We start from the raw sequence: 24,644 nt of genomic DNA, 5'->3' as shown, positions 1-24,644 counted from the left end.
ATCGATCTTCTTCTTGCTAGCGTAACCGCTCTCTATGACCACACCAATTAATGCCAATACTACGATTTATAGATGAGTTGACTTGTGATGTCAATGCCTGGCATTATGAGTGCATCATCACAATTTCCACTGTTTTATGCATGGCAATATGGGCACGCATCATATTTTGTACTGGGCCTGTACTTTGAAAAATCCTGCCACATCACAATAAGGCTATTGAAAAGTGTAGTGGTTGTATGCAGTTCACTCAAGCATATCTATATACCAGTCCCTTGCCTTTGTTGATAAACATTGATGTCAACTCATCTATAATAACCAAGACTACAATTACCTTTCCTGTGATTTGCATGCTTCCATATTATCCCCACTGATATTCCATAATCTTGTCAATTCATGGTTACCCATATCAATCTTCTTCCTGCTAGGATCATCACTCTCCATGTCCTCACCAAGGCTACGCTTCCTGGCACTAAAAACAAATGCAAAAAGGAAAGAATTCATTACATGAGTGAATGAATTATGCATGTAAATGAGTACTTGATTGTGAGTATGAGTATGTTGGCATGCAGGGTTCGCAGGTTTTTGCCGCAGGTGGAAAAAACCACGGTTTTAACCGCTGTGTTAACCGCTTAGCAAAAACAATTTTCGCCAGTTTTTGCCGGCAAAAATGGCAAAAACTAAAAAAGTGATTTATGGTTCATTTTTTGCATCTCAAAACAAATTATTAAGTTACAAAAATCATTTCCTGAGTGTAACAAGGCCAGATTTTGTAATTATAAGTAACATGTTAAGACATTAAAGGCATGCGTTTTCATTGCTCAAGTGCATTTAGCCGAAATGTGGCATATTTCAGATTCAAAACTTTTTCATTTTAAGGACTTGATGAGACAAAAATTATGTTGAATGATTCATTAAAAGTTGTGTGCTGCTGTTTGTGAGCTTTCTGTGTTATTTTTTAATATTTGAGTGAAAATATGTGAGTTTTTGCCGGCAAAAACCGAACCCTGTTGGCATGAGTATGACTAAATACAAGTACAGCAAGATGACAAAGCATGAGTATGAGTATGAGAATGGGGTACTTTTATTTGAGTACAAGTATCAAAATTGTACTCGAGTACAAGTCTGCCTCAAAGCACACATAGCTTTTCATATTGCATGAACAAACAAGGGGTAACTAAATATTAATATTATTTAATTATTTTTTATATCCATTTTCTGCTGGTTTTTTTATTACATACCCGGCAGCCTTCTGCGGACTTGGGTCAACCGATGGACTGTAAAAATAAAGAGAAAAATAGAGTATCAGACACCACAATCTACTTACTACATTACAAAATAAATACTAGTGAGTTGAAAGTAAGAAATAATATTGTGCCATCCTGTGATTATAAATGAAGTGATCCATTCAGGTAACCCCATTCACACTCACTGTGTGGGAGATTCAGGTCGTGTCTTCCATCAGGTGTATGGCTTTCAACTGGAATAGCCCATTTTTGGTTCTTCATCAGGGGTAGCGCTAGAACTAAACACTCGAGTGTCCGCAGGGACCCCCGAACTTGCAAAAAATAAAAAAGTAGGGGGTCCGGAGTAGAGTTTGGTGAGTCCCAGTTGCACAAATGCAGCATAAATCAGAGATGCCAATGGGTTATGAAAAAAAAATCTGAAAATTGCGAACGTAGGGAGCGAAGCGACTGAAGTCTCGCCCCCACGGCGGGGGGTCCAGGGGCCCGCTTAAGGGCCCCTGGTGGGGTCCAGGGGCGAAGCCCCGGTGGAGGGGGCGAAGCCCCAAAGCCAGAGGGTTTCTACACATTTTACACTGCAGGAGACACCATTTCTGAGGGTAAAATTACATTCAAATGGATGAAAAAATAAGGTTATTTTGAGAAAACAAGCCTAGATAGCAGTATTGAAGACTATCTATTATACATGTAATATTCTTCAAGGCTTGTTTTCTCAAAATTATACCATAAAATATGCAAATTAGGTACCTAAGCCCAGGCAATTTTAGCAGAATTAGCACCCCAAAAGGCCATTTTTAACATAAAACCAGTTTTAGACTTTTTTGAAAAAATGCTTCCTTCATCCCAAAAAGTGGCTTTAAATGTTCAGTTTCCTATACTTTTGTACATGAGAGACCATTTTCCAAAGTATTTTTTTTCTTAATAACATGGCCTACATGGCTGAAATGGATATATATAATGCGTAATATAAAAACGATGATTCATCAAATTTTTGACCCCCCTATTCTTTTGTTAAATTTAAAAAAAAATATTTTTGGCCAAAAAAGCAAGTTATATGCCCTAAATTACTTGTTATTTAATGTTGGAAACCATAGAAATACTGCTACTTCAAAAAAAAAATTGCCAATTTTATTTTACAAAAGTTGGATAAAGTTGTACATTTTAATTACTTTTACTTCTACTGAACAGCTAGCAATGTATATTAATTCAATGTGTTCCTGACTGTTCAATAGAAGCAAAAGTAATCAAAATGTACAACTTTATCCAACTTTGTAAAATAAAATTGGCACTTTTTTTTTTTGAAATAGCAGTATTTCTATGGTTTCCAACCTTGAATAACAAGTAATTTTGGGTCTATAACTTGCTTTTTGGCCAAAAAATATTTTTTTGAAAATTAAAAAAAAAAAAAATTTTTTTTTTTTTTAGAAAATCTGATTTTTTTGAAAAAATACAAAAAAAATCGGAATTCCGATTTAAATCGGAAGATTGGCATCTCTGATAAATAGTATATCTGCAATAGCGCTAGATTGAAAAACTGGGGGTCTGCAGGGACCCCTGAACTTGCAGACAATTTAAAAACAGAGGGTCCCAACTCTATTTTGGTGGGTCCGGGACCCCAAAAAGCAACTTAGCGCTACCCTTGTTCTTCATAGTGAGTTGTCCACTGCCACATTCTGTTTCTTCTGCTCAAATGATTACCTCTGTTGGGGACTTTGTTTGCCTTGGCAACGTTTTCTGTATGCATTGCAGGAAATTATTGAATTCTGCACCTTACCAGCCCAAAAATTATGTGCAATTGTTTTTGCTACTTGACTGCAATAGTGCCGATTTATTTTGAAAACAGAGTACCTACTTTTCCCTGACATAGCTCGGACACCCTTCATTCTTCCATGCATTCCAATGCTCCTCTCTGCTCAGACAATGTTGTATTGTTTTACAGAATTCCTCAGCATTTGGGGGTGTTTCTTTCAGTAGATTGTAAACTTTCTCTGTTGTGTCTTTGATAAAGATTGTCATGTCATCTGTTAACTGGAAATGTGGTCTATTAGATAAAATGAGGGAGAAACAATTTGTTACAATGGAAAAGGTCAACTTAATGACCGTTCAATATTTACACCAGGGGAGGGAGTGGGAGTTTTAAGGGGAATCTCTTGAGGGGGGAGTCTTGAGGGGGGAATTGTTTACATGAATCATGAGGGGGGATTTGTTAAGTTTTAAATGGAGAAAGAGGGGACAACACAGGAGGAATTAAGAAATTTTTTGTCAATACTCCAACCTGCCTGCCTGTTGTAAGAATGGAACGGTCCCTTTCTTGTTTTTTTGAAATTTCATTTACATGTAACTTCTTTTACAGTTAAAGCTCTCATACTCCCAGATATGATAACATGTGAATCTTAGTATGTATTGATATTTAGGCACCAGAAACAAATTTGTTGATCTTCGGATCGACCGTCGATGCTGCTTCGATGCTTGTTATTAATGGAATAGCAACTAATTAATCGGAATTAATGCTCAATTTTTACTTTTAAATATCAATACTGGCAAATATTTATATTTTATCATAATTGATATTGGTCAATTAATTGATTTCATAAATAATAAGCATCATCCAAGCATTGATGGTCAATCGAAAGATCGAACTAATTTGTTTCTATTGCCTTACCAATATAAATATCTACAAGAAATTACTGAAACTGGCAAATTAATTGGTGAGGCTAAAAACTTTTACGGTTTACATTACTTCGAAAACGGGCTTTTGCGATCGCGAAGAACAAGGTCGTCGCACTTCAATAAAACGTCAATTTTGTTTTTGTTTACGTTAAGGGGTCAAATTAAGTTAATCAGTTTCAAAAGCACTGAAAGGGCCTTTCAGCCTAATTCACTACCAACTATTCACCTATTGGGTTGCTGTTTAAACATGAACACCCGCAGATCCTTTGTCTGCGCTTGTTTGGTCTGATATTGGGTCACTCATACCATTACACAGGAGAAGCAATTAACATGTATTGTTTATTCAACTAATTAGTGATTGAAGGACAAATTAATCAGGGTTGCCAAACCTGTGGTTTGGTAGCCCAAATGGGTGACTTTTGAAGATTTTCCTGTGACTTTTGACAGAAACAGATGGTTAAAGGTCCGTAACCCGATCGACAGCATCATCCCCGATTTTTTCATTGTTGATGAGGTTTTGGTATCACATAATAGATACTATTTTCTCATTACTATCCTGAAATTTGACGCTCCAAGTCGATGTATTTCGGAGAAATCATGAATCACAGCGGTTTTACAGGTATACCAGTTTGTAAACAATGGTAAATACTTTGGAATTCTGGGAGGGAATTATGAACGAAATATCAGTCACCGCAAGACGGTGCGCCGTATATAGTTATGAAAAAGGCAACGGTAAGCGTGGTGTGCTAAATAGCTCAATTGACTAGCGCGTTTGTTTTTTACCCGAGAGGTACCCGGTTCAAAACCCGGTCTCGGAAGGGTTTTTTTCCTCTCCATTTTACCCAAACTTTTTTATATTCATTTGAAATGTACATATTGCAAGGGAAATATATTTTGTTTCCTTTTTTTTCTGAAACGGTACGAAAAAAAAAAAACATTTTCCGTTCAATACGGGCGGGCATTGTACAGCATGTCAGCATTCGTCATTGCCTGCCCAGAATGCAATTCACGTATACCAAGGTATTGGATTGCAAATTTGGCTATTTATTCACATTTACGCTGAAAATGCTCTCGTTTTTTCACAAAGCAGCATAAAGGAGGCGATATTTGATATTATTATGTAATTTTAAAGACAATCCATATCCAAAACCAATAGGGTTACCCCCCTTTAAGAGAAAAAAATTGGGTGAATTTTCAGCAGTGCAGTTGCAAGTCTGGTAAGGCTAAGCATGTCTTGAAGGCCTACATTTATTCAACTAGGGGACTTCACAATAATTAATTATGAGCCCTGCTCATGGGAGAGGGTTCGTCTGATATTGGGTCACTCATACAGGAGTAGCTGAAAGATTATGTGTCTGTGCAAAATATTTAGGCCCATGTTGAACATAAGTGTCCTACAAAATTGTAAATTTATTTTGATTGTTCTGAGACTGCGCTTCAAATTGCACTGCATCAGGTGAAATTGCACTACAACTTTTAAAATGGGGTGCCCCCCGATAAAATTTTTTAACTCAAACACTGAAATTGCACCTGACCTTCTTAATTGTAATTCTAAATGACAATATCCTCTCACGTCACTTATCACATGAAATAGAACATTAAAAAAAATTATATCAAAAATCAGTACCGCAAAAGACGGTGACCGCGAAAGACGGGTGACTGCTAGTAGCATTAATTCTCATTAATTAGTTGTTAGTGCATTAACAACAAGCATTGAAACCGCATCGATGGTTGATCCAAAGATCAAACAAATTTGGTTCTGGTGCCTTACTTCACCCAACATTTTAGGACACTTACTGTTTGAATTTGACAGTCTGTGTCAAGTACTGAAATAAGATGAGGAACTGGACCAGGATATATCGTCTGAATGTTGGATCACTCAACTGAAGATCAAATAGCTATAAATTAAGAGAAAACAAATAAAATAATGTTTTTAATATAAATGCAAAACCTATGTACATATACTTTGTTGATGTACTATTTGTACCCTGCTACCACAAAATGAGTGTAAAGTCGCTTGTTGGTAGTTTTGTGACGCCCTGGCTACTGCGTTGGTGTTCATTGTTTCACACGCACAGTAGTTTCAAGCCAGTAGTATGTCTGTATGTCTTTTGTGAATGGGGGCACAATGGACCATTCACAAAGGACATACTACTGGTTTGAACAAGCGCGCAGCAAACAAAGAACATCAACTCCACAAACATAAATGACAGCCAGTGAAAAAAAAAGTCACATGACCATCCAGGATTTGAAGCTAGGGCCTTCAGATAACTGGACCAACTGATGAGCTAATGTGTAACATGGGGAAGAACAGCGATGTAAATATCTATAGGCCTTCAGTTCAATTCCCAACCTCTATCTTCTCACCCATGAAGGTTATAGGTTTGGAAATCATACCCAAATTGCATTCATGATGGAGAAAGGAAGTTAAGCTATGTGTGAAAAAAACATTTTTCATAATTAATTACCAAGTTTGGATATGTCTAACCTTTTCACTTGTAAGGAATTTAGCAAAGAATGTGTGTTTATCTTCCCTGGTCTGCGTTGAAGCATGCTTCTTGGAGGCTGCTATGTCATCTAACTTGAGGCTTGTGAAGGCTTCAAGAACCGCTCTGGTGTTCTGAAAAGAAAATGGGCAAGACTTTAAGATTTAGAATAACTGCTGCCAATAGAGGCCGTCAGCGTGACGTCATATGCCGCCATCTTGTGGGTACACGCTGCGATGGTCGTTCGATCTCCATGCGTGAACAGTCAAATCATCGCGTTGATGCGTGGTAACAACTGGGTGGCAAGCTGCGACCTGCGCGTAGTATCAGACGCATGAACGCGCGTATCATTCGTACCCACAAGATGGCGAAAGGCTGACGGCCTCTATATATGTGCCCATCCACCACAAACTGGTCGTAAAGTTGGCATTTTCCATTTTGAGATACAATCAAAAACAGTAAATGGATTTCTATGTAAAATATATAGGAATTTGACCTTTGATGAACTATAACTTCACTTCCAGATGTCCGATAAAGCTGGTTGAGGTGTCATTTTAAAGCTGAAAGTGCATGCTTTCATAATCTGCAATAAACAGAAAATGATCTAGAACCGACTTTACTACCACTTCTTGGTGGATGGTCACATATGAAGATTATGGCTATATTGCTAGACAAAATAGGTTGGAATAAAAAATATAATGTGCACCTTATAATGGCCATAATTATTTTCATTATATTTAGAGTGATGAAATGGTGCTTTCTTTAGTGTGATGTCTAAACATTACCCTCACCCCAATTAGCCTTTTAGAGGTATGGTGGACACAATAGGATGGCGCTGCACGAAATGGGTCAAGGCTTTTGAATTTGGGGGGGTTACCCATATTGCATACAGCCCTCATATTGTGTACACCATGCTTCGAAAAGGCTTATACCTCCCCCTGCGTCACCAATCAATGTTGGGTACTACTGAGCGCACATAAACAAAAGGTCAGGATTCAACATTGATCGGGGGAACAGGGGCTCATTTGCAATACCGTACTAATTTCATTCCAACCCTCTTGTCCAGGGTTGTAGCTTCTACAGTTGAAATCCACACACTCCCTATGGAAGACATGACCTTTCAAATGGGGCTACCCGAATGGGTGACTCCCTCTAGGGGGTGTATGGATTTCACTGGAATAGTCCAATGCTAGTCAAACACAAAGCTGCCACATACTCACCCTTGAGAAATTTCTCCATTTATCTTTGAAATAGCAATGTGTTGGGTTACGGAACACATCCTGAATAGCCCAGAATTTCCTATACAGTGTGTAGTCAACAGGTGTTCTTACAGATGTCTCTCCTTCTTCCATATCCATGGATTCATCTTTCGGCTCAATCTGAGGAGATGATCAAATACGAAATATATTTCTCTGTCTTTTTTAAAACTTCTGTTATTTATATTACTCTCTACCTGTCATGCACACAGAATTAGAGGAGCAGAACCAGAACTCGACCACCATCTTTATACAGGCATGGAGAAAAAATTGGGGGTATTTGGTTCCCCTTGGAATGTGACCTGCACACGATACCAAGATGCTTCAGATGAGATGCAGAATTGTTTTCATTCGTCTATGCGGCATCGTCTCTAATTCTGTGGTCATGCATCTATAATCTCATGTAGCATATTGACTTATTGTTTACCGGTACATAACCTTTTCCACGCTAGCTATTGGTAAAAAGTTTTAAGCTTGGAGGTTTGGACGGCATTTTAACTTGGATCATGGCAATTCTATTGGTGTTATATCATGGTAGGCCTATACCCGTCTAAGTGTAAATATTAATTGGCAATTCCCTTTGTAGTTTGTAGGGTCATTTTGTCTGGATTGTGAAGCTCTTGGTTTTATATTTTTACTACTAATTACTAGCCGTGCATGATTTATTATTGATTACTATTTTGTCGACAGTGATAGTCTCTTATCGACTGTCGGAAAAATCTCAAAAAAATTAATTGTCGACAATATTGGCGACAGTAGCTCTGTCGATAACAAGCCTACTGAAAACGTAGCTTGATGCATCTATACACGATTCCGAAATTATTGGTCACCCATAACATGGATGATTGATGATAGGTGGAATTAGATTGGTCAACTGTAGTGTCTGTATTGAAAAAAGTGACGGATTCTTGCAACCAAATTCTGGTTACACTGAGACTGTGCACTTGAGTCCAAATTGACCGTTTGACTGAGTTTGTTGTTTTTAGAACTTCAGATCTGGATCTTGTCACAATGGCATGATACAGGGGCACCGATAGGCGCACAACCAAAGTCAAGTGAGAATATTTTCACAAATCCAACATGATATGAACTGTAAGTTATTCAGTCGTCACTACGAAGCATAACACAAGTACATGTACAGTGTAAACGAGTGATGGATTTAGTCTAGGGTGGAATTCTGATCGCCGCCAAATCCAGTCTTTTTCCCTTTCCATCATGACCTTATTGTCAATTTGGAGACTGGATTCAATGTATATCTAAGTATGGCAACATCCTGATTGGGTGTAGACCACAGAGGAGAAAGAAAACAGAGAGCGTACCACCAGTCAAAGTCCCTGTGTATTATATAATGTAAGTTCTCGCATATTCATGAGGGCCCATTGTTCGATCGTGCCGTGTCTAACAATCACGCCAGCATTGCGTGTCTTCGCATATATGCGATAGAGCATTGCGTGCTTTCGCGATAGACTGTGAAAATAAGCAGTAATTGCCTAGCAGTCTCGCCTGTTGCATTTCATGGAACAATCGGCCCTCATTATCGGATGATGCGGAGACTTTGACTGGTGGTACGCTCTCTGTTTTATTTCTCCTCTGTGGTGTAGACTAAATCCATCAGCTGTCTACACTACGCATGTATTTGAATGCTTTGTAGTGACGACTGAAAAACTTACAGTTCATGTTGTGGCAAACTCATGAAAATACTTTTTTGCGACTTTGGTTATGCGACTTTGGTTATGCGACTGTGTACCGCGTCGCCGGTACCGCACGCTGTGACAACATCATGCTCGAAAGTTCTAAAAACAACAAACTCGGTCTTGGACACAACTGAGCAGTCTCAGTGAAAGTTCAACAAGTCTGGCACTTTTTTCCACATAGTTTTCTCAGTTGTCAATCCAGAAGGTTGACGACTGAGGGGAAGCAGTCTAGATTGGGTGCTGTTACTGGTCCCTAATGGTCCCGAGTTTTCATTGGTAAATTAGAAGAATCTCTCTCTACAATTGTTAATATCAGTCAAAAGCATCATAGTTACTGGCGATTTCAACATATGCGATAGACCGCACCAAGCTTCACTCTTTTCATCCTGATAAAAGATTATAGCACACAATAAATCAGTATTATTTTCCCCTGGTTTGAAATATCAATTGATTTTGTTACAAATATTTATTAACAGCTTACCCTCAGTGACCCTTCCTTGGCATCTGTGTTGAAGATGGTTACATTGTCAAGATGAAATTGACTCATCAAATTCAAACCTGAAAAAAAAAACACCCCAAAATAAGGTTTTCTTACACATTATTCAAGAACTTTTTATAACTATAAACTATTACACCATGCTTCACTCTTGCATTTAACATTAGTGAAGATTTTAGCAAAGTACTTGGCATGATTGTAGTACCTGGGGCCCGTTTCACAAAACCGTACGATCAATTTTACAATTGATTTACCACACACAAACCCCTAGTTAATCAATCGTAAGTCTTTGTGAAAGTGAAGCTGTTACTGTTACCTGTTACACATGCCATTGACTGGTATCCATTTACTCATTTTAGATAACCTTGGTACTTGTACATGTACTCCTGAATGAGCACCCCAGTATATTCATGGATTGACCAATGTTTGTACTATTCACAGTCTGTCATCACACTACAAGTGCGGTATTTGGTTCCTTTTTTGTCTGCTTCTCATGGACTGGTGGTATCCACATATATGATGAGTCACAATATACATACTCAAGATTCATTCAACAACTCTTCCTAGACCTTTGTACAGGAGCCATCCATTGTTAATCTGTGATGAATCCACACTTTTACTGTAGCGTATACGCGAACGCGAGCGAGACTATGTGTTACGTGAGAGCGCATAAAATTCATCATGCCTGGAACCTTTGTGTGTATGCAAGCTTACATTTTTTTTTGTACAAGTTGAATTCAGTATTTTTCAAGTTTTTGTAAGTCTGAGTGGCAATGATAAACTGACATTCCTCATAAAATAATCGAGAATTATACGATCTTTAGCTTCTTTTTGTTGTTGAAAGGGATTCAATCATGTTTCACCGTTGTTCATTACCGACTAACAACTCGTCTCCATGTCGTCTACGTAGTAAACCATGCAGACGACGTGGACGCATCGTTGTTAATCAGTGATGAACAACGGTGAAACATGATTGAATCCCTAAGTTAATAACAGTACTGTTATGTAATCAAAAGTTGGTATATAGTATTTGGATCATATTTCCACCTGAATATTTTCCTTTATACAATCTGTACATAACTTACCTGACTTTTCATCTAACGGGAAGAACCGTGCCAAGAAGAGTTGAATTCGCCCACAGAATACAGTGTCTTGTGATTTGGATAATCGCCGGAGTAAGTCTGTTGAAGTATAACAAAAGCTCAAGTTAAAACAAAATTGATTCTTGAATCGTAATTCTCTCTTGTGGTCACAATAAAAGCATGGGAAAATACACCTAAGGCCTCGTATCCATAGGCTGTTCCCTTGTGGCGTGTGCCCTTGTTCCGTGTTTACTTTTTCCCATGTGACCTGCCACACAGACAACGAACCTTTGTTTTGCTTAGTGGCCGCTACGGTTCGTTGTCTGTGTGGCAGGTCACATGGGAAAAAGTAAACACGGAACAAGGGCACACGCCACAAGGGAACAGCCTATGGATACGAGGCCTAAATCTACAATCTCCTTTACCTTTAAGGGGTACTACACCCTGGCCAATTTTGTGCCTATCTTTGCATTTTTCTCAAAAATTATAGCGCATTGGGGACAAGTAAGATATGTATATTATAGGGGCAAGGACTACAACTACCGCACTGGAAATTTTATTTCAGCACAGACTACAGTTGTGGAGTTACAGTCAAACATGAGGGACAAGCAATATTTGATCAACAAATCAATAACTACTTGCTTTGAGATGCTAAATTTTCAGTACAGTAGTTGTAGTCCTTGCCCCTATAATATACATATCTTACTTGTCACCAATGTGCTATAATTTTTGAGAAAAATGCAAAAATAGGCAGGGTGTAGTACCCCCTTAAGCCACTGTCTGCATTGTATAAACTATAACTTTGGTAAATTATGATTGTGACTATCTCCTTTCTCATGTACCATACGTAACATAACATCACTCTATCAATCCTTGACATGACTTGGACAACTATAGCACTAAACAAGGGAGTACTCTCTAATATGTGACACAATCTGGTCCATGGAGGCCAAAGGTGGCAAATTTAAAATTGAGATAATATAAAGGCAAAAAAGAAAAATAGAGTAAAAAACAACAAAATACATAACAAAACTTCATGACTTTAGAACCAAGTATGCTAGACCTTTGGTGTTTTCTGTATATGATAGCCTAATGTTTGTTTAAGGTGTTGCAAAGATTTGCCCAAGTTATCTAGTACTAATGAATTACACACACAGCACGACAAACACATGCACACTTTAAATTGCTGTTTGCTGGACAGCATGGCAAAATCATCAGGAGAACGAGGGGTACACTGTTTTCCAAAACAGCTGACACAAAAACATGGGAGTCACAACTCTTTTATGGCAAAAACAAACTACCTACCATTGCACATCCTAAGCAAGTAATTCTTTCCTGCAGTGTAGAATTCATTCTGCAGAAATTAAAAACAAAAAGGAAAAATTTCATTAACTACACAATGTTACGAGGGGGTATCCAAAAGTTTTTGACATCGCCCAGAAGTGAAAGAGCTATACCGATGAAATGTTGTCAGTGTAATCACTGGTCCTTACGTACATTATGGTCCAAAAATGGTCTCATAAGTATGTTTACTTTCTTCACAGGTGGCGCTAGATGGGAAGTAGGCGCATAACCTTTTCATGATAAGATCCTCCACTTTCTTGAGTTTTTTTCTTTTTTCTTATCATCCGTAAGTGATGGACGTACACTTCTTGGCTTATCTGTGAGGGACATGTGGCCAGTTTGGAAATTCCTTTTTCAAAAAGCAATAGTGCCGTATGATGGGCAATCATCACCGTAGATTGCTTTCATTTCGTCATAGATTTTCTGAGCATTGTAAGCCTAACCCTTCAAATGCAGGAACTTAATCACGCTGCGTGCCTCAATTTTCACCATCTTGCAGGTTATGCGCCTACTACCCATCTAGCGCCACCTGTAAAGAAAGTAAGCATACTTACCATTTTTAGACCATAATGTACATAAGGACCAGTGATTACACTGACAAAATTTCATCGTTATAGCTCTTTCACTTCTGGATGATGTCAAAAACTTTTGGATACCCCCTCGTATTTGATTTAAATTGATTTTTTGTTATTTTGTTTATTCCAAGAATTGCTATACCCCATGATTAAAAAGTCAAAAGAGACCAGTGGAATGCTAGACATATGTGCAATCCTCTCAGGTATTTACAAAAATTCAACAAATGTTTTTATGTGTGAAAATTTCAAAGAAAAAATTGGGTAAAATCTTGGGAAAAAAACTTCTGCACCTTGATGATGAATTTCTAGCAATAGATAAAAATACATCATAGAGGTATTTTAATTGTATCCAAAAGTTGTAGAAGCATTAGAAATGAAGTAAAACAGGCAATTTAAGGTTGGTCTGAACCCTGGAATTATGAAAACTTTCGGGCCTCATAACTGCTAAATTATTAGTCTAAAGAATATAAAAGTATACATTTTTAGAATGGAAATGACTTGATGAATTCATCTGTGAGGTCTAATTTGGGCCAAAATGCTCATTTTTGGAGAAAATCCCCCGAAACGGATTTATGGCCCAAATTTGTTAGGTACAGCGTAACAAAAAAATTGTTTGGCCAAAAAATTTTTTATTAATTTTTAAAAACTAGATAAAAATATCTAGGGAGCGTTTTTTATTTTTTTGAATTTTGACCAACTTCACCAAAAATATTTGAAATTTGAGCAAAAATCAGGATTTTTTATGGTTTTGTGGAAAATTTTGCATTTTTGACCATTTTGGTGCAAATTTCTCAAAGTTGGTCAAAATTCAAAAAAAATAAAAACGGTCCCTAGATATTTTATCGAGTTTTGAAAAAAAAAATATTTTGGCCAAACAATTTTTTGTTACATTGCACGAAAAAATTTGGGCCAAAAAACCCGTTTTTGGGGATTTTCTCCAAAAATGAGCATTTTGGCCCAAATTGGACCTAACAGATGAATTCAGCAAGTCGTTTCCAGTCTAAAAATGTATACTTTTATATTCTTTAGACTAATAATTTAGCAGTTATGAAGCCCGAAAGTTTCCATTATTCCAGGGTTAAGAAAGAAAGAAATTAACTTAAATTTATCGAAAATGGTAAAAAAATTAAAAAGTTGATTTAAATCAGTGATTAAAAAAACATTTGATTTAAATTGTAGTATATCGTGCCAACCCTGATTGATAATATACTTACCGATTTCCAAGTGCCGACTTTCTCCTCCACAAATTTGAAGACTTCGTTGCTGTCTTTGATAGTGACTGCATCAAAGACATCACTGAGTAGTAGGAATGGGGTGGTCGGAGAGCAAAGCCCCTCTGTGACGGAGGATATGGACAGGTTGATCACGGATATGTAGTCAGGGTAACTGCCATTGTTGGTCTGGTTTTAGAAAAGGAAAAAGAAAGAATGTAAACTGGAGACTTTTTTTGGGCCAAATTAACACAATGAATGTAATTAGTATCTGACTGATAAAGTGAAAATTATGTGAATTACCATAAACAATAAACTTGTATGATCTGATCCATTGAATCAGATCAAAGACAGACATTTTGAAAAATAAGTTGTTACTATTTCTAAGAACATTTTCTTCTTTGATGTCATCGGTGGTGTCTCAATACCATCACTCACAACAACAAATCTTCAGAGCAATAACATCTGCTGAAGACGCCGGTTGACCTGGTGAAAGTGCTCTGGTGAGTGTACCAAAGTTGAGTAGCATAGAAGTTTGATTCTGCTTTCTATTTCTAACTTTCTCAGTACCTATGCTTACTGATGTTGAAAGTCCCACATCCCTAGGGGGGCACTTCCATGACAGATATGCATCATGTGCCTCGGGATAGACCCCCTTTTTCAAACCGGCTTGTACCCAATGACCCCCTTTTTGTGTTCTGGTCTTACCTATTACCCAATGACCCCCCTTAAAAAAATTCATGTACTCAATGACCCCCTTTTTCTGTTTCCTGCTATACCCAATGACCCCCCTTTTAATTCCCAAATTTAGGTGGTATTTGTGTTCTCCTCCAGAAATAATGAGATTTTTCACATTTCCAAGGTAGCCAAGTTGTTTTTACGCAGTTTGGCACTTATTTATGTGTACTTAATGATACTCTTTTGGCAATTCTGTACTCAATGACTCCCATTTTACTTTTTGTTACCCCAATGACCATCCTTTGTTCAAAGTTTCATACCGAATGACCCCATTTTTATTCAGGTTGTGTACTGAATGACCCTATATTTTTGTAATTGTACATTTGACTTGAATGCCCCTACTTTTAACATGGCGAGGCACATCCCTGCCATTTCAGATAGGGAGTGCCTCCCCCGGGCACATCCCTGTATACTTGGCTGCAAAGTTTCTTGTGTTTTTATTGTACTTTTGATCCTTATTTTTGCATATTATTTTCTCAATTTTGGAAATAAAATCTAAAATTTACTGGAACTTTATTTTTGCAACTTTGCGATGTTGCGTCTGGAACCATCAGTTGTCAGATGAAGTGGATGAGTGGTTCAAGACTTATTTATTGTCTCTTTAGTCTGATTGGATAACTTACCACCAAATCTTTTATGTAGTCCCTGAAGGCTTGATCCACAGCCAGCTTCCTCTCTGAATCACTGTAACAAGAATGGGTGAACATAAAATAGTTACAATCACCATGTCCATGATAGACAAGTTATGAAAATGTATTTCAATGATCTATCAGAGACGAACGAAAAACTGGAAAATGCTTTCTTCATCAAAACATAAAGTAATCGGAATGGCAATTGTGAGGGGGGGTGAGTGTCCTTAAATCCTCAAAGGATGTCGACCCTGTCATGTGATTAATTTTGTGTGACATCAATAATATAGTGACATAAGGGGGGGCAAAGATTTTTTGGCAGGCCAAAAGGGGGGGCAAGCATTTTTGGCAGGTCGAAAGGGGGGTCAAGCGATTTTGGCAGGTCGAAGGGGGGGGCAAGCAATTTTTGGATATTTTGGGCACCGCTTCTATATTACGCCCTAAAAAGGCATACAAAAACGTTAGGAACACGTTCAAATATGCAAAATTTCCTGCTCGCTGCGCTCGCATTGTATGATAAGACAATTTAAGGTTTTTAATTCGGGTTCCCAAAAATCTAGCATGTGTAAGGGGGGGCAAAGGTTTTTGGCACGTCGAAAGGGGGGCAAAGATTTTTTGGCACGGCCAAAGGGGGGGGGGGGCAAGCGATTTTTGGCAGACCATTTTGAGAATTCACCACCCCGGGGTACACATAATTATTGCACCACCCCTAAGTATATATATATCGCATTTCATGTTGTAAGCTATTTCGCAATATATAGCCTAAATCTTTCTACCACACTCAGACCAATCCAGACCAGGCAGCCAAACCTTCATTCTTATCCAGACCATGCTGCCAGATCTACATTGTAAGTCAATGATACAGGTCTATTAAGTTCTTGTTCTTGGAAAGCTTTGTTTTTCATTTGTCCCTTTACAAACTTGTATAACATAACAATGACACGTGCAAAATTGGTAGACGACAAAGAATTCATCACTAACACTTACCTTCCAGCAACATCAGCAGCACATGTCTTGACAATATCTATATCATTGTCTATCCTTGCCTCAGAAAAAGCATTCTGTAAGGAGAATGGAAAGCAAAAATGGAAAGGAACTTAAACATTTTCTGAAGTTGCTGATAAGTTGAATGTACACCATTTTCTTTTCAGAATATTGACAGTGGCATCTCGAATTGTGGCCAAGGGTGAAAATAAGTGGGGAAAGGGGGCCATTTGGCACCAGAAACAACTCTGTTTAACCAGTGTCATGGTAGTGGAATTCGACAGGTTTCGCTGTACGGTGCTCGCACGGGTGATCAAAATTCTGGCGTCAATTTTGCTTAATTTTGCAACTTTTGGACTTGCCATACCCAAGAATATTAATTGGTAATGTTGTTTTCTATTGACTACTTATTAATTACTTCACAAGTTGATGAGTGTGTGTATTCTACTGATGTTACTGAATGCCGATGTGCGACTTGCCGTTTGACTTCGTGCCAAAGTATAAGTTGTCAAATATTGACCGAAATTTCAAGCAATAATATCACAAAATTTTGCCAATTAGGCCTAACGATGTTCATGTAGTTGTTGATATACCATTGTTCTATCCCTAGCCGAAAGTGATAAAACCTTCTTACGCATGTCGTATGCTAGAGAAGATATTCTCTGCGCATACACTTATCACTGGTGCGAGTTTGTATGTGGGGCCAGTGTGTTACTGTTGGGGCGAGTTGTCCGTTGGGGCGAGTTGTCTGTTGGGCCAGTTGTCCAGCGTTGGGGCGAGTTGTATTTGTGGCGAGTTGTCTGGTTTCCAGAAAAAGGTCTATAGGCCATTATAGGGTCAAGGGGATCGACCATGAGGTGTCGCGTTCGTTAGTAGCAAGCATTGTGCACGTAGAAACATACCTGTATAGCCAATCCTGCATAATTAAATGCTAATTCCACTATCGATGGGGTAAAAAGCAAAGTGCGCATGTGCCGAGACCTCATTAGATGACGTCACCTATTGAAGCTGGCTTCGGTCTACGGCAGAGTTGGAAATATTCATTCATAAAAGATGCCTCGAATATTGACAAATTTGTCAGACTTTACCCGAAGTAAACTGATCATGTGCCAAGACCTGATATTAACATACAAAATGGATTCCATACTGACGAAAAAGCGTGAAAAATCGATTAAGTTTTGGCATCAAAATTCATCATTTCGGACCATGTTACGGCGCAACATTTCTAATACTAATGGCGAAAAATAGTCGGAAACTAGTGGTGGAATTTCGCACTTGGATCATAATCTTAAAAATTTTTTTGAGCAACAGGAACTTTTGTACAGGTTTTTCCAAATTTAAAGGTCAGATTTGTGAATGAATCAATAGGGTGCATCGCCGAATTTTCCGGTGAATTGCATACGGTATGTTTGACATTTATTCGCCAAAATTTCATTTTCCGATGCATGTAACATACAGCACGACTCGTGTAGGGCATTGCTGTGTGTAGTATACTGTGTGTGTTGTGCTTATATTCACGGCGCGACCGGTGTGGGGATTTGCACTGTGCAGGCGATCCCACGCAGTCATTGAGTGGGCTCATGAATAATTAATTAGTTGATTCGCGATCGCGCCTCTCATTGGTCAGTGAGCATGATGTCAATTGTCATTGGTTGCTGATAGATGCATGCAGATTGCAGAGTCTGATCAAAGTAAATATTCTGTCGGTCGGACATCCGGGCTATCTCTAGTCTCGGGCCCAAACTGCATGTGGCTCACGGTTTGTTATGAACAACAGAAACCGACTGTGAAGGAGGCTACATAGCAATGTTGCTGGAGTGGCATTCAATTTCGGAAAAAACAACACTCGACCATGGAATTTAATTTTAAGTTTGTCGGTATATAAATGGTAAATCAAGTAAGTTTCTTCCACTCTGAAGACTTAGAAACGGTTGTGTGATTCCACTGACTATTTGCGGTCGAAATTTACATAACACCAATGACAGAAATCATCAACAAAAATCGAATCAGGGACTTGTTTTCACTCGAACATCATCAACCGGAAGTGACGTGACACGGACCGACAGAATAATTGGGAACGTTTCTGTGTTAAAAGGTCAGAGGTCAGATTGTCGTGAAGAAGTTCGTCAAGTTCGTGTGCAGTAAAGGCGATTTTTTACTTATTATACCACTTTTTTTTCATTTAATTTCCACTGTATGGTGTTATTTATGTCCTCCGGTGAAGGTATTGTGACATTATAAGAGTAGATGTGTAGAACTGAGTAAGATTTTTGAAGATTTCATAGTCGTCAATTTATACATTGTGAAAGGTCAGGTTCCAAGATGGCCGCCAGTAGTAGTAGTAGTAGTGAACCGAGTTTAGGTGTTGAACTGAGTCTTCCAGGTGCTAGATCAACAAGACAAAAACGTAATAGGCCTACAAGTAAGAGTGTATCCTCAGTTGACAATATTAAAGATGATAATGGCACTGAGGGTTCCAAGAAACACAGAAAGGAACCGAGAGGCATGAAAGAAAGATCAGTTTCTGCTTCCCAAGATCAAGACCAAGTTAAGCTTTCATCAGACTCAGCCTCAGGAGCTGTGAAAAGACATAATGGTAAAACCAAAACTAGTAGTAAAATAAATGCTAGTGAGGATGATGAGTCAGATGATAGGCCCTGTGTTAAATGTGAAGGTACAATCCATGACCAAGTAAAAGCCCTTCAGTGTGATTTCTGTGGTGCGTGGGTCTGTCTTCATTGCACTGGCGTCGAGAGGCTGTGTATGATGCTATTATGGGCAATGAAATTCCCAACTTCATCTGGTCATGTGATGGGTGTGTTTCGGCAGTACCAACTATTAAGAATATGAGAAGTATATTGCAAGCAATTACGCAGGAACAAGGGGATAGTAAGAAGCAGATGAAAGACCTTAGTACCAGGGTAGATAGCATTGAGAGAACAATTGACGATAAGATAAAAGACGCCATCGACGATTACCGTGATCGTGAGACAAGGAAGTGTAACGTAATCATTCACAATATACCAGAGTCGATGTGTGAGGAATCACAAGAGAGGAAGGAAGCAGATGCATCTGAAATCGGTAATATGTTCCGGCTTGGTCTCGACATACAGGTTGGGACCCAAGTAAAGTTGGAGTCAGTAGTTAGACTTGGTAAAAAGGCAGGCGATAAACCCAGATTAACCAAGGTCACCTTGGACTCAGTAAAAAGTAAACGTGAGGTGCTCAACTCAGCAAAAGAACTTAAAGAAACAAGGTTATGGAGTAACATATACATTACACCTGATATGTCACCGAAAGAACGGGAGAAAAATAAGATGTTGAGGGAGGAACTCAAGAGACGGAGAGTTGATGGTGAAAAAGATCTGGCTATAAGGAAAGGGCAATTAGTCCATGTGAGCACAGGTACCAAGACACAAGTTAATGGTCAGAATGCACAAAAGCGCAGGTGACGGTCATATGGTTGGCCTTATGCCTAGCCAGCCCTTTCGTTAGTGCTATAAAGACAGATAGCTCTGGGAACCCGCACGCATGCACGGCACTTCACAGCACCATTGGCACGAACAGAGCTACAGATGAGCACAAGTTTTCACCATGTGGAAAAAGTAATCCGCAGCAAAGCAGAGTTTCAAGTAGTCTTCTTTCAAGTATTGCAACTGATGGTCCTGAAAGTACAGGTACCATATTTGGAGCAGGTGATCCAAAGTGTGACATTGACAATGGTTCCAGTGGAACAAGTAATCCACAGTTAGCCAGAGGTTCATGCAAAGCTATACCAAGAAGAATTAAAGATGATGGGCCTGATAGTTCAGGTACAACAATTGGATCAAGTAATCCAAAGTATGATGGTGGTTATGGAGAAATTACTCCAGGAAATTGTGACATTGACAATGGTTCCAGTGGAATAAGTAATCCACAGTTAGCCAGAGGTTCATGGAAAGCAGTACCAAGTAGTATCAATGATGATGGGCCTGATAGTTCAGGTACAACAATTGGATCAAGTAATCCTAAGTATGATGGTGGTTATGGAGAAAATACTCCAGGAAATTGTGTCATTGACAATGGTTCCAGTGGAATAAGTAATCCACAGTTAGCCAGAGGTTCATGGAAAGCAGTACCAAGTAGTATCAATGATGATGGGCCTGATAGTTCAGGTACAACAATTGGATCAAGTAATCCTAAGTATGATGGTGGTTATGGAGAAAATACTCCAGGAAATTGTGACATTGACAATGGTTCCAGTGGAATAAGTAATCCACAGTTAGCCAGAGGTTCATGGAAAGCAGTTCCAAGTAGTATTAAAGATGATGGGCCTGAGAGTCCAGGTACAAAAATTGGATCAAGTAAACATGAACAAAAGGATTGAATTAGAAGTTTTTGTGGATTCCAACCAACCAGACATAATAGCTGTAACTGAAGTGTTGCCGAAGTATAAGGGAAGAGACATAGAGAAAGTTGAGTTGGAGTTGGATGGTTATGATTGCTTTCTAGCATGTGAGGGCAGAGGTGTGTGTATTTATGTGAAGAAATGGCTTAAAGCCATACAAGTTGATGACCTATCTGACATGAACTTCCGTGAAAGTATCTGGTGTGAAACCAGATTGTCAGATGAAGATAACCTGCTGATTGGTTGTGTATATAGGAGCCCGAACTCATCTCAAGACAACAATGATCACCTGCTAGACCTCATCAATGCAGCTAGTGGTAAGAAGAATACTCGTCTGCTGATAGTGGGGACTTTAATTTCCGAGAGGTGGATTGGGAGTCGTGGACGTCGTCTGCAAATGACCAGCATGCAAGTAGTAAGTTGCTGGACTGTCTCCAAGATAATTATCTGTTTCAAGCAGTAAGCTGTTATACCAGATTTCGTGAAGGACAGCAGCCCAGTCTTCTGGACTTAGTTATTGTTAATGAAGAGCAGTTGGTCGACGATGTGACAGGGCACAATCCATTTGGAAAAAGTGATCATGTGGTACTTCAGTTTGAGTTGAAATGCTACAAAGATATTGTTGAAAATCAATCAGCTAGGTTTTTATATGCCAAAGGTGACTATATGAAGTTAAGACAAGATTTATCAGAAGTCAATTGGAATGAACTTTATGATCTTGATGTAACCAATGCATGGGATTGTTTTGATAGCCAAATTCATGAAACAATGGAGAAGAATATTCCCAAGTCTAAACCTGTTGGTGCCGCTACAAATAATAATAATAAGAAGAAACCCCTGTGGATGTGCAAGGGGGCATTAGCCAAGGTGAAGAAGAAATACCACGCTTGGAAGAGGTATACAGCAACAAAACATTACAAAGACTATGAAGCCTATATCCAGCTGAGGAATGAAGCAACGAAAGGTGTGAGGTCTGCGAAAAGACAGTTTGAGAGGAAATTAGCTGAAGAAATTAAAGAGAACACCAAAGGATTTTGGAATTATGTTAGATCAAAAACAAAGGCGAAGAGTGGAATTAGTGATCTTCTTAAAGGTGATGGAACAAAGACAACTTGTGACGAGGAAAAGGCTGAAGTCCTTAATAGTTTTTTTTGCTAGTGTGTTTACGCAGGAGGATGTAGAAGATGTTCCAGAGCCGGATATAAAGTATGACGGTGATCCCTTAGAGGATTTTGAGATCTTTGAGGAAGATGTTTTGAAGAAACTCCATAAGCTGAATCCATCCAAGTCACCCGGACCTGATGGACTCCATCCGAGGGTGTTAAGCAGGAAGCAGCAGATGTCCTTGCAAAACCTCTGACTGCAATTTTCAACAAGTCCATCAAAGAAGGACGAGTCCCTGACGGATGGAGAGTTGCGCATGTGACAGCAATCTACAAGAAGGGAAGTCTACAGTTCCAGGAAACTACAGGCCAGTAAGCTTGACGTCAGTGGTGTGTAAAGTTTTGGAGGCACTAATTAGAGACCACATTATGCGATTCCTGGATGAGAAGAAGATCCTCAGTGAGCACCAACATGGGTTTCGCTCTGGAAGGTCATGTGCAACGCAGCTCATTAATGTCTTAGATACATGGTCAAGCATGATTGATGATGAGGGTGGAGTGGATGTTGCATACCTAGACTTCAGCAAAGCCTTCGATTCGGGTCCGCACCAAAGATTGTTGAAGAAAGTGAAGGCGCATGGTATACAAGGAAACCTGCTCAGTTGGATCAGAAGTTTTCTGCTGGACAGAAGGCAGTGTGTGGTAGTGAATGGAGTGAAATCATCATGGGCGGAGGTAGTCAGCGGGATCCCCCAGGGCAGTGTGTTGGGCCCGATACTTGAATGGTAACATGGAGATGTTTGCAGTCGACACAAAGGTTTACAGTCACATTAGGAAGCCACAAGATAGGGCTGTACTGCAGCATGACCTTGATAAGCTGAGTGACTGGGCAGAGAAATGGCAGCTAAAGTTCAATGTCGGGAAATGTGGAGTTATGCACTACGGGAGACAAGATGTTGGTAATACATATAGTATGAGAGATGGAGGAACGAGGGCTGATTTAGAAGTAAGAGATGAAGAGAAAGATTTGGGGGTTGTTTTTGACCCATCCTTGAAGTTCAGCAAGCATGTGGGGAAGGTGGCTAACAAAGCCAATAGGATTGCTGGATTAATTAGAAGGACATTCACGCACATGGATGAGAATATGTTTCTTCCACTGTATAAGACTTTGGTGAGGCCCCACCTCGAATATGCCCTCTGTGTGTGGAACCCATTTCTTCAACAAGACATCACCAAATTAGAGAAGGTACAGAGAAGGGCTACTAAAGTGATTGCAGCTATCAAAGATCTCCCGTACCAGAGTAGACTGGAAGTTTTGAACCTACCCTCCTTAGCATACAGGCGCCTAAGGGGAGATATGATCCAGGTCTTCAGATTATGTATGGTATCAATGATATGGACAAGAATAAGCTGTTTGTGATGAAAGATTCTGAAAGAGATCTTCGAGGTCATGGTCTAAGGATTCAAAAACAGCATGCCCGCCTGAACATAAGGAAATACAGCTTCACACACACAGAGTGGTGGACCAGTGGAATTCACTTCCTATGCTATGTCAGCTGTAGAGGCACCCTCAGTCAACTGCTTCAAGAATGAAATAGACAAGTTCTTCGAAGCTAAGTACAACAAGTTTGTCTATTAAGTTTGTAAGTGGCTAAATGTCCCATGCAGTGGAGTTTGATTGAACTAAGGTGGGCATAAGCCTTTTGGTTTAATTGAGAGCCCGAGAAGACAGTCGGGATTATGCACTTTCAGTTTCTCACGCGTTTGAACGGGAATTGGATTGCGTACTTTTTCGATGTCTAGTGAGCAAATTTCTTCAATATTTTGAGAAAATGATGTCAAATTTTCTATTCTATATTGTTTGGGAATAATGTCTTTTGCCAATAGTATGTTTAAAGTTGTAATTTTGTGTTTTTGATCGCAAAGATCGGATATTTTCGTTCCCGATTCGAATTTTGAACCCTTCGCAAGGGTGTCGATTTCGACAGAACTTTGACGATAATTTTGCCTTTTGGACACTAAAATGCATTCGATCCTTAATTTTGTTTCAACCGAGTCTTAAATTAGCAAGCACAATAAGGTTGGTACCACTTTTATATACATTGATGAAATTTTAAAGATTTTCTTTCAAGTTTCTAACCGGCATAGAATCGTTAAGTGTGTATTTCCCATTGACATCCAAAATGGGAAATACGAGTCTGATGGACATAGGAACGGCGTCCATGAGACTCAGCGAGTCTAGGTGAATACAGGTGAATACAGGTGAATAAAATGTTGTGTGCTCAACGCAATTTATTATTGCGTACCAAGGTACAAATTGAACACTCATGATCGAGAATCTATTATTTTTACTTCAATAATTTCATGCTTTTCAATGCTTTTTAAAATTAAATATATTTTTAATTTTAAGCTTACTTAAACTTGAAGTTTATGGCCAGCACAATAAATAGCTAGTCTCTGAAATTTCAATTAGTCTGATAGGGTTTTAAAGTATAATAAATACTATCTTCTCATAATATTCTAATGCTTAAAACATTGCCTTATCGCCAGTTTCTTACCATAAAACGATCCCGAGCAGAGAGAAAATCGTGTTCTGCTGTGATGGTCGCCATGTTTGATTGGTGAAAGGTCACGAGTTTCTAAAATATTTTACCATGATTTAATTTGTTTTGCGAATAAAGATCAAGAAATTATCTCATAAATAGCTCAAATATATTTTTTAAATAAATTTTGTCGAAAGTATTGTCA

General features: G+C 38.8%; 1 protein-coding gene across 1 annotated transcript in view; it reads right to left on the bottom strand.

Moving 5' to 3' along the window:
* Positions 1-24,558, bottom strand: part of LOC140140102 (THO complex subunit 1-like) — a 32,517-nt gene extending 7,959 nt beyond the window's left edge. The window contains exons 1-13 of the mRNA XM_072161930.1: positions 24,455-24,558; positions 16,410-16,483; positions 15,417-15,477; positions 14,059-14,244; positions 12,231-12,279; positions 10,929-11,024; positions 9,829-9,905; positions 7,618-7,776; positions 6,400-6,531; positions 5,709-5,809; positions 3,094-3,282; positions 1,239-1,274; positions 332-469 (exon numbers count right to left, since the gene is read on the bottom strand). Of these exons, the coding sequence (XP_072018031.1) occupies positions 332-469; positions 1,239-1,274; positions 3,094-3,282; positions 5,709-5,809; positions 6,400-6,531; positions 7,618-7,776; positions 9,829-9,905; positions 10,929-11,024; positions 12,231-12,279; positions 14,059-14,244; positions 15,417-15,477; positions 16,410-16,483; positions 24,455-24,508 (1,352 nt within the window). The 5' untranslated portion in view covers positions 24,509-24,558. The remainder of the gene's footprint in view (positions 1-331; positions 470-1,238; positions 1,275-3,093; positions 3,283-5,708; positions 5,810-6,399; positions 6,532-7,617; positions 7,777-9,828; positions 9,906-10,928; positions 11,025-12,230; positions 12,280-14,058; positions 14,245-15,416; positions 15,478-16,409; positions 16,484-24,454) is intronic.
* Positions 24,559-24,644: the final 86 nt, after the last annotated feature.

This window comes from Amphiura filiformis, chromosome 18, assembly GCF_039555335.1.
Source record: "Amphiura filiformis chromosome 18, Afil_fr2py, whole genome shotgun sequence".
Taxonomy (NCBI): domain Eukaryota; kingdom Metazoa; phylum Echinodermata; class Ophiuroidea; order Amphilepidida; family Amphiuridae; genus Amphiura; species Amphiura filiformis.
The sequence above is the reverse complement of the archived record's forward strand: the minus strand, read 5'-3'. Positions and strand labels throughout refer to the sequence as shown.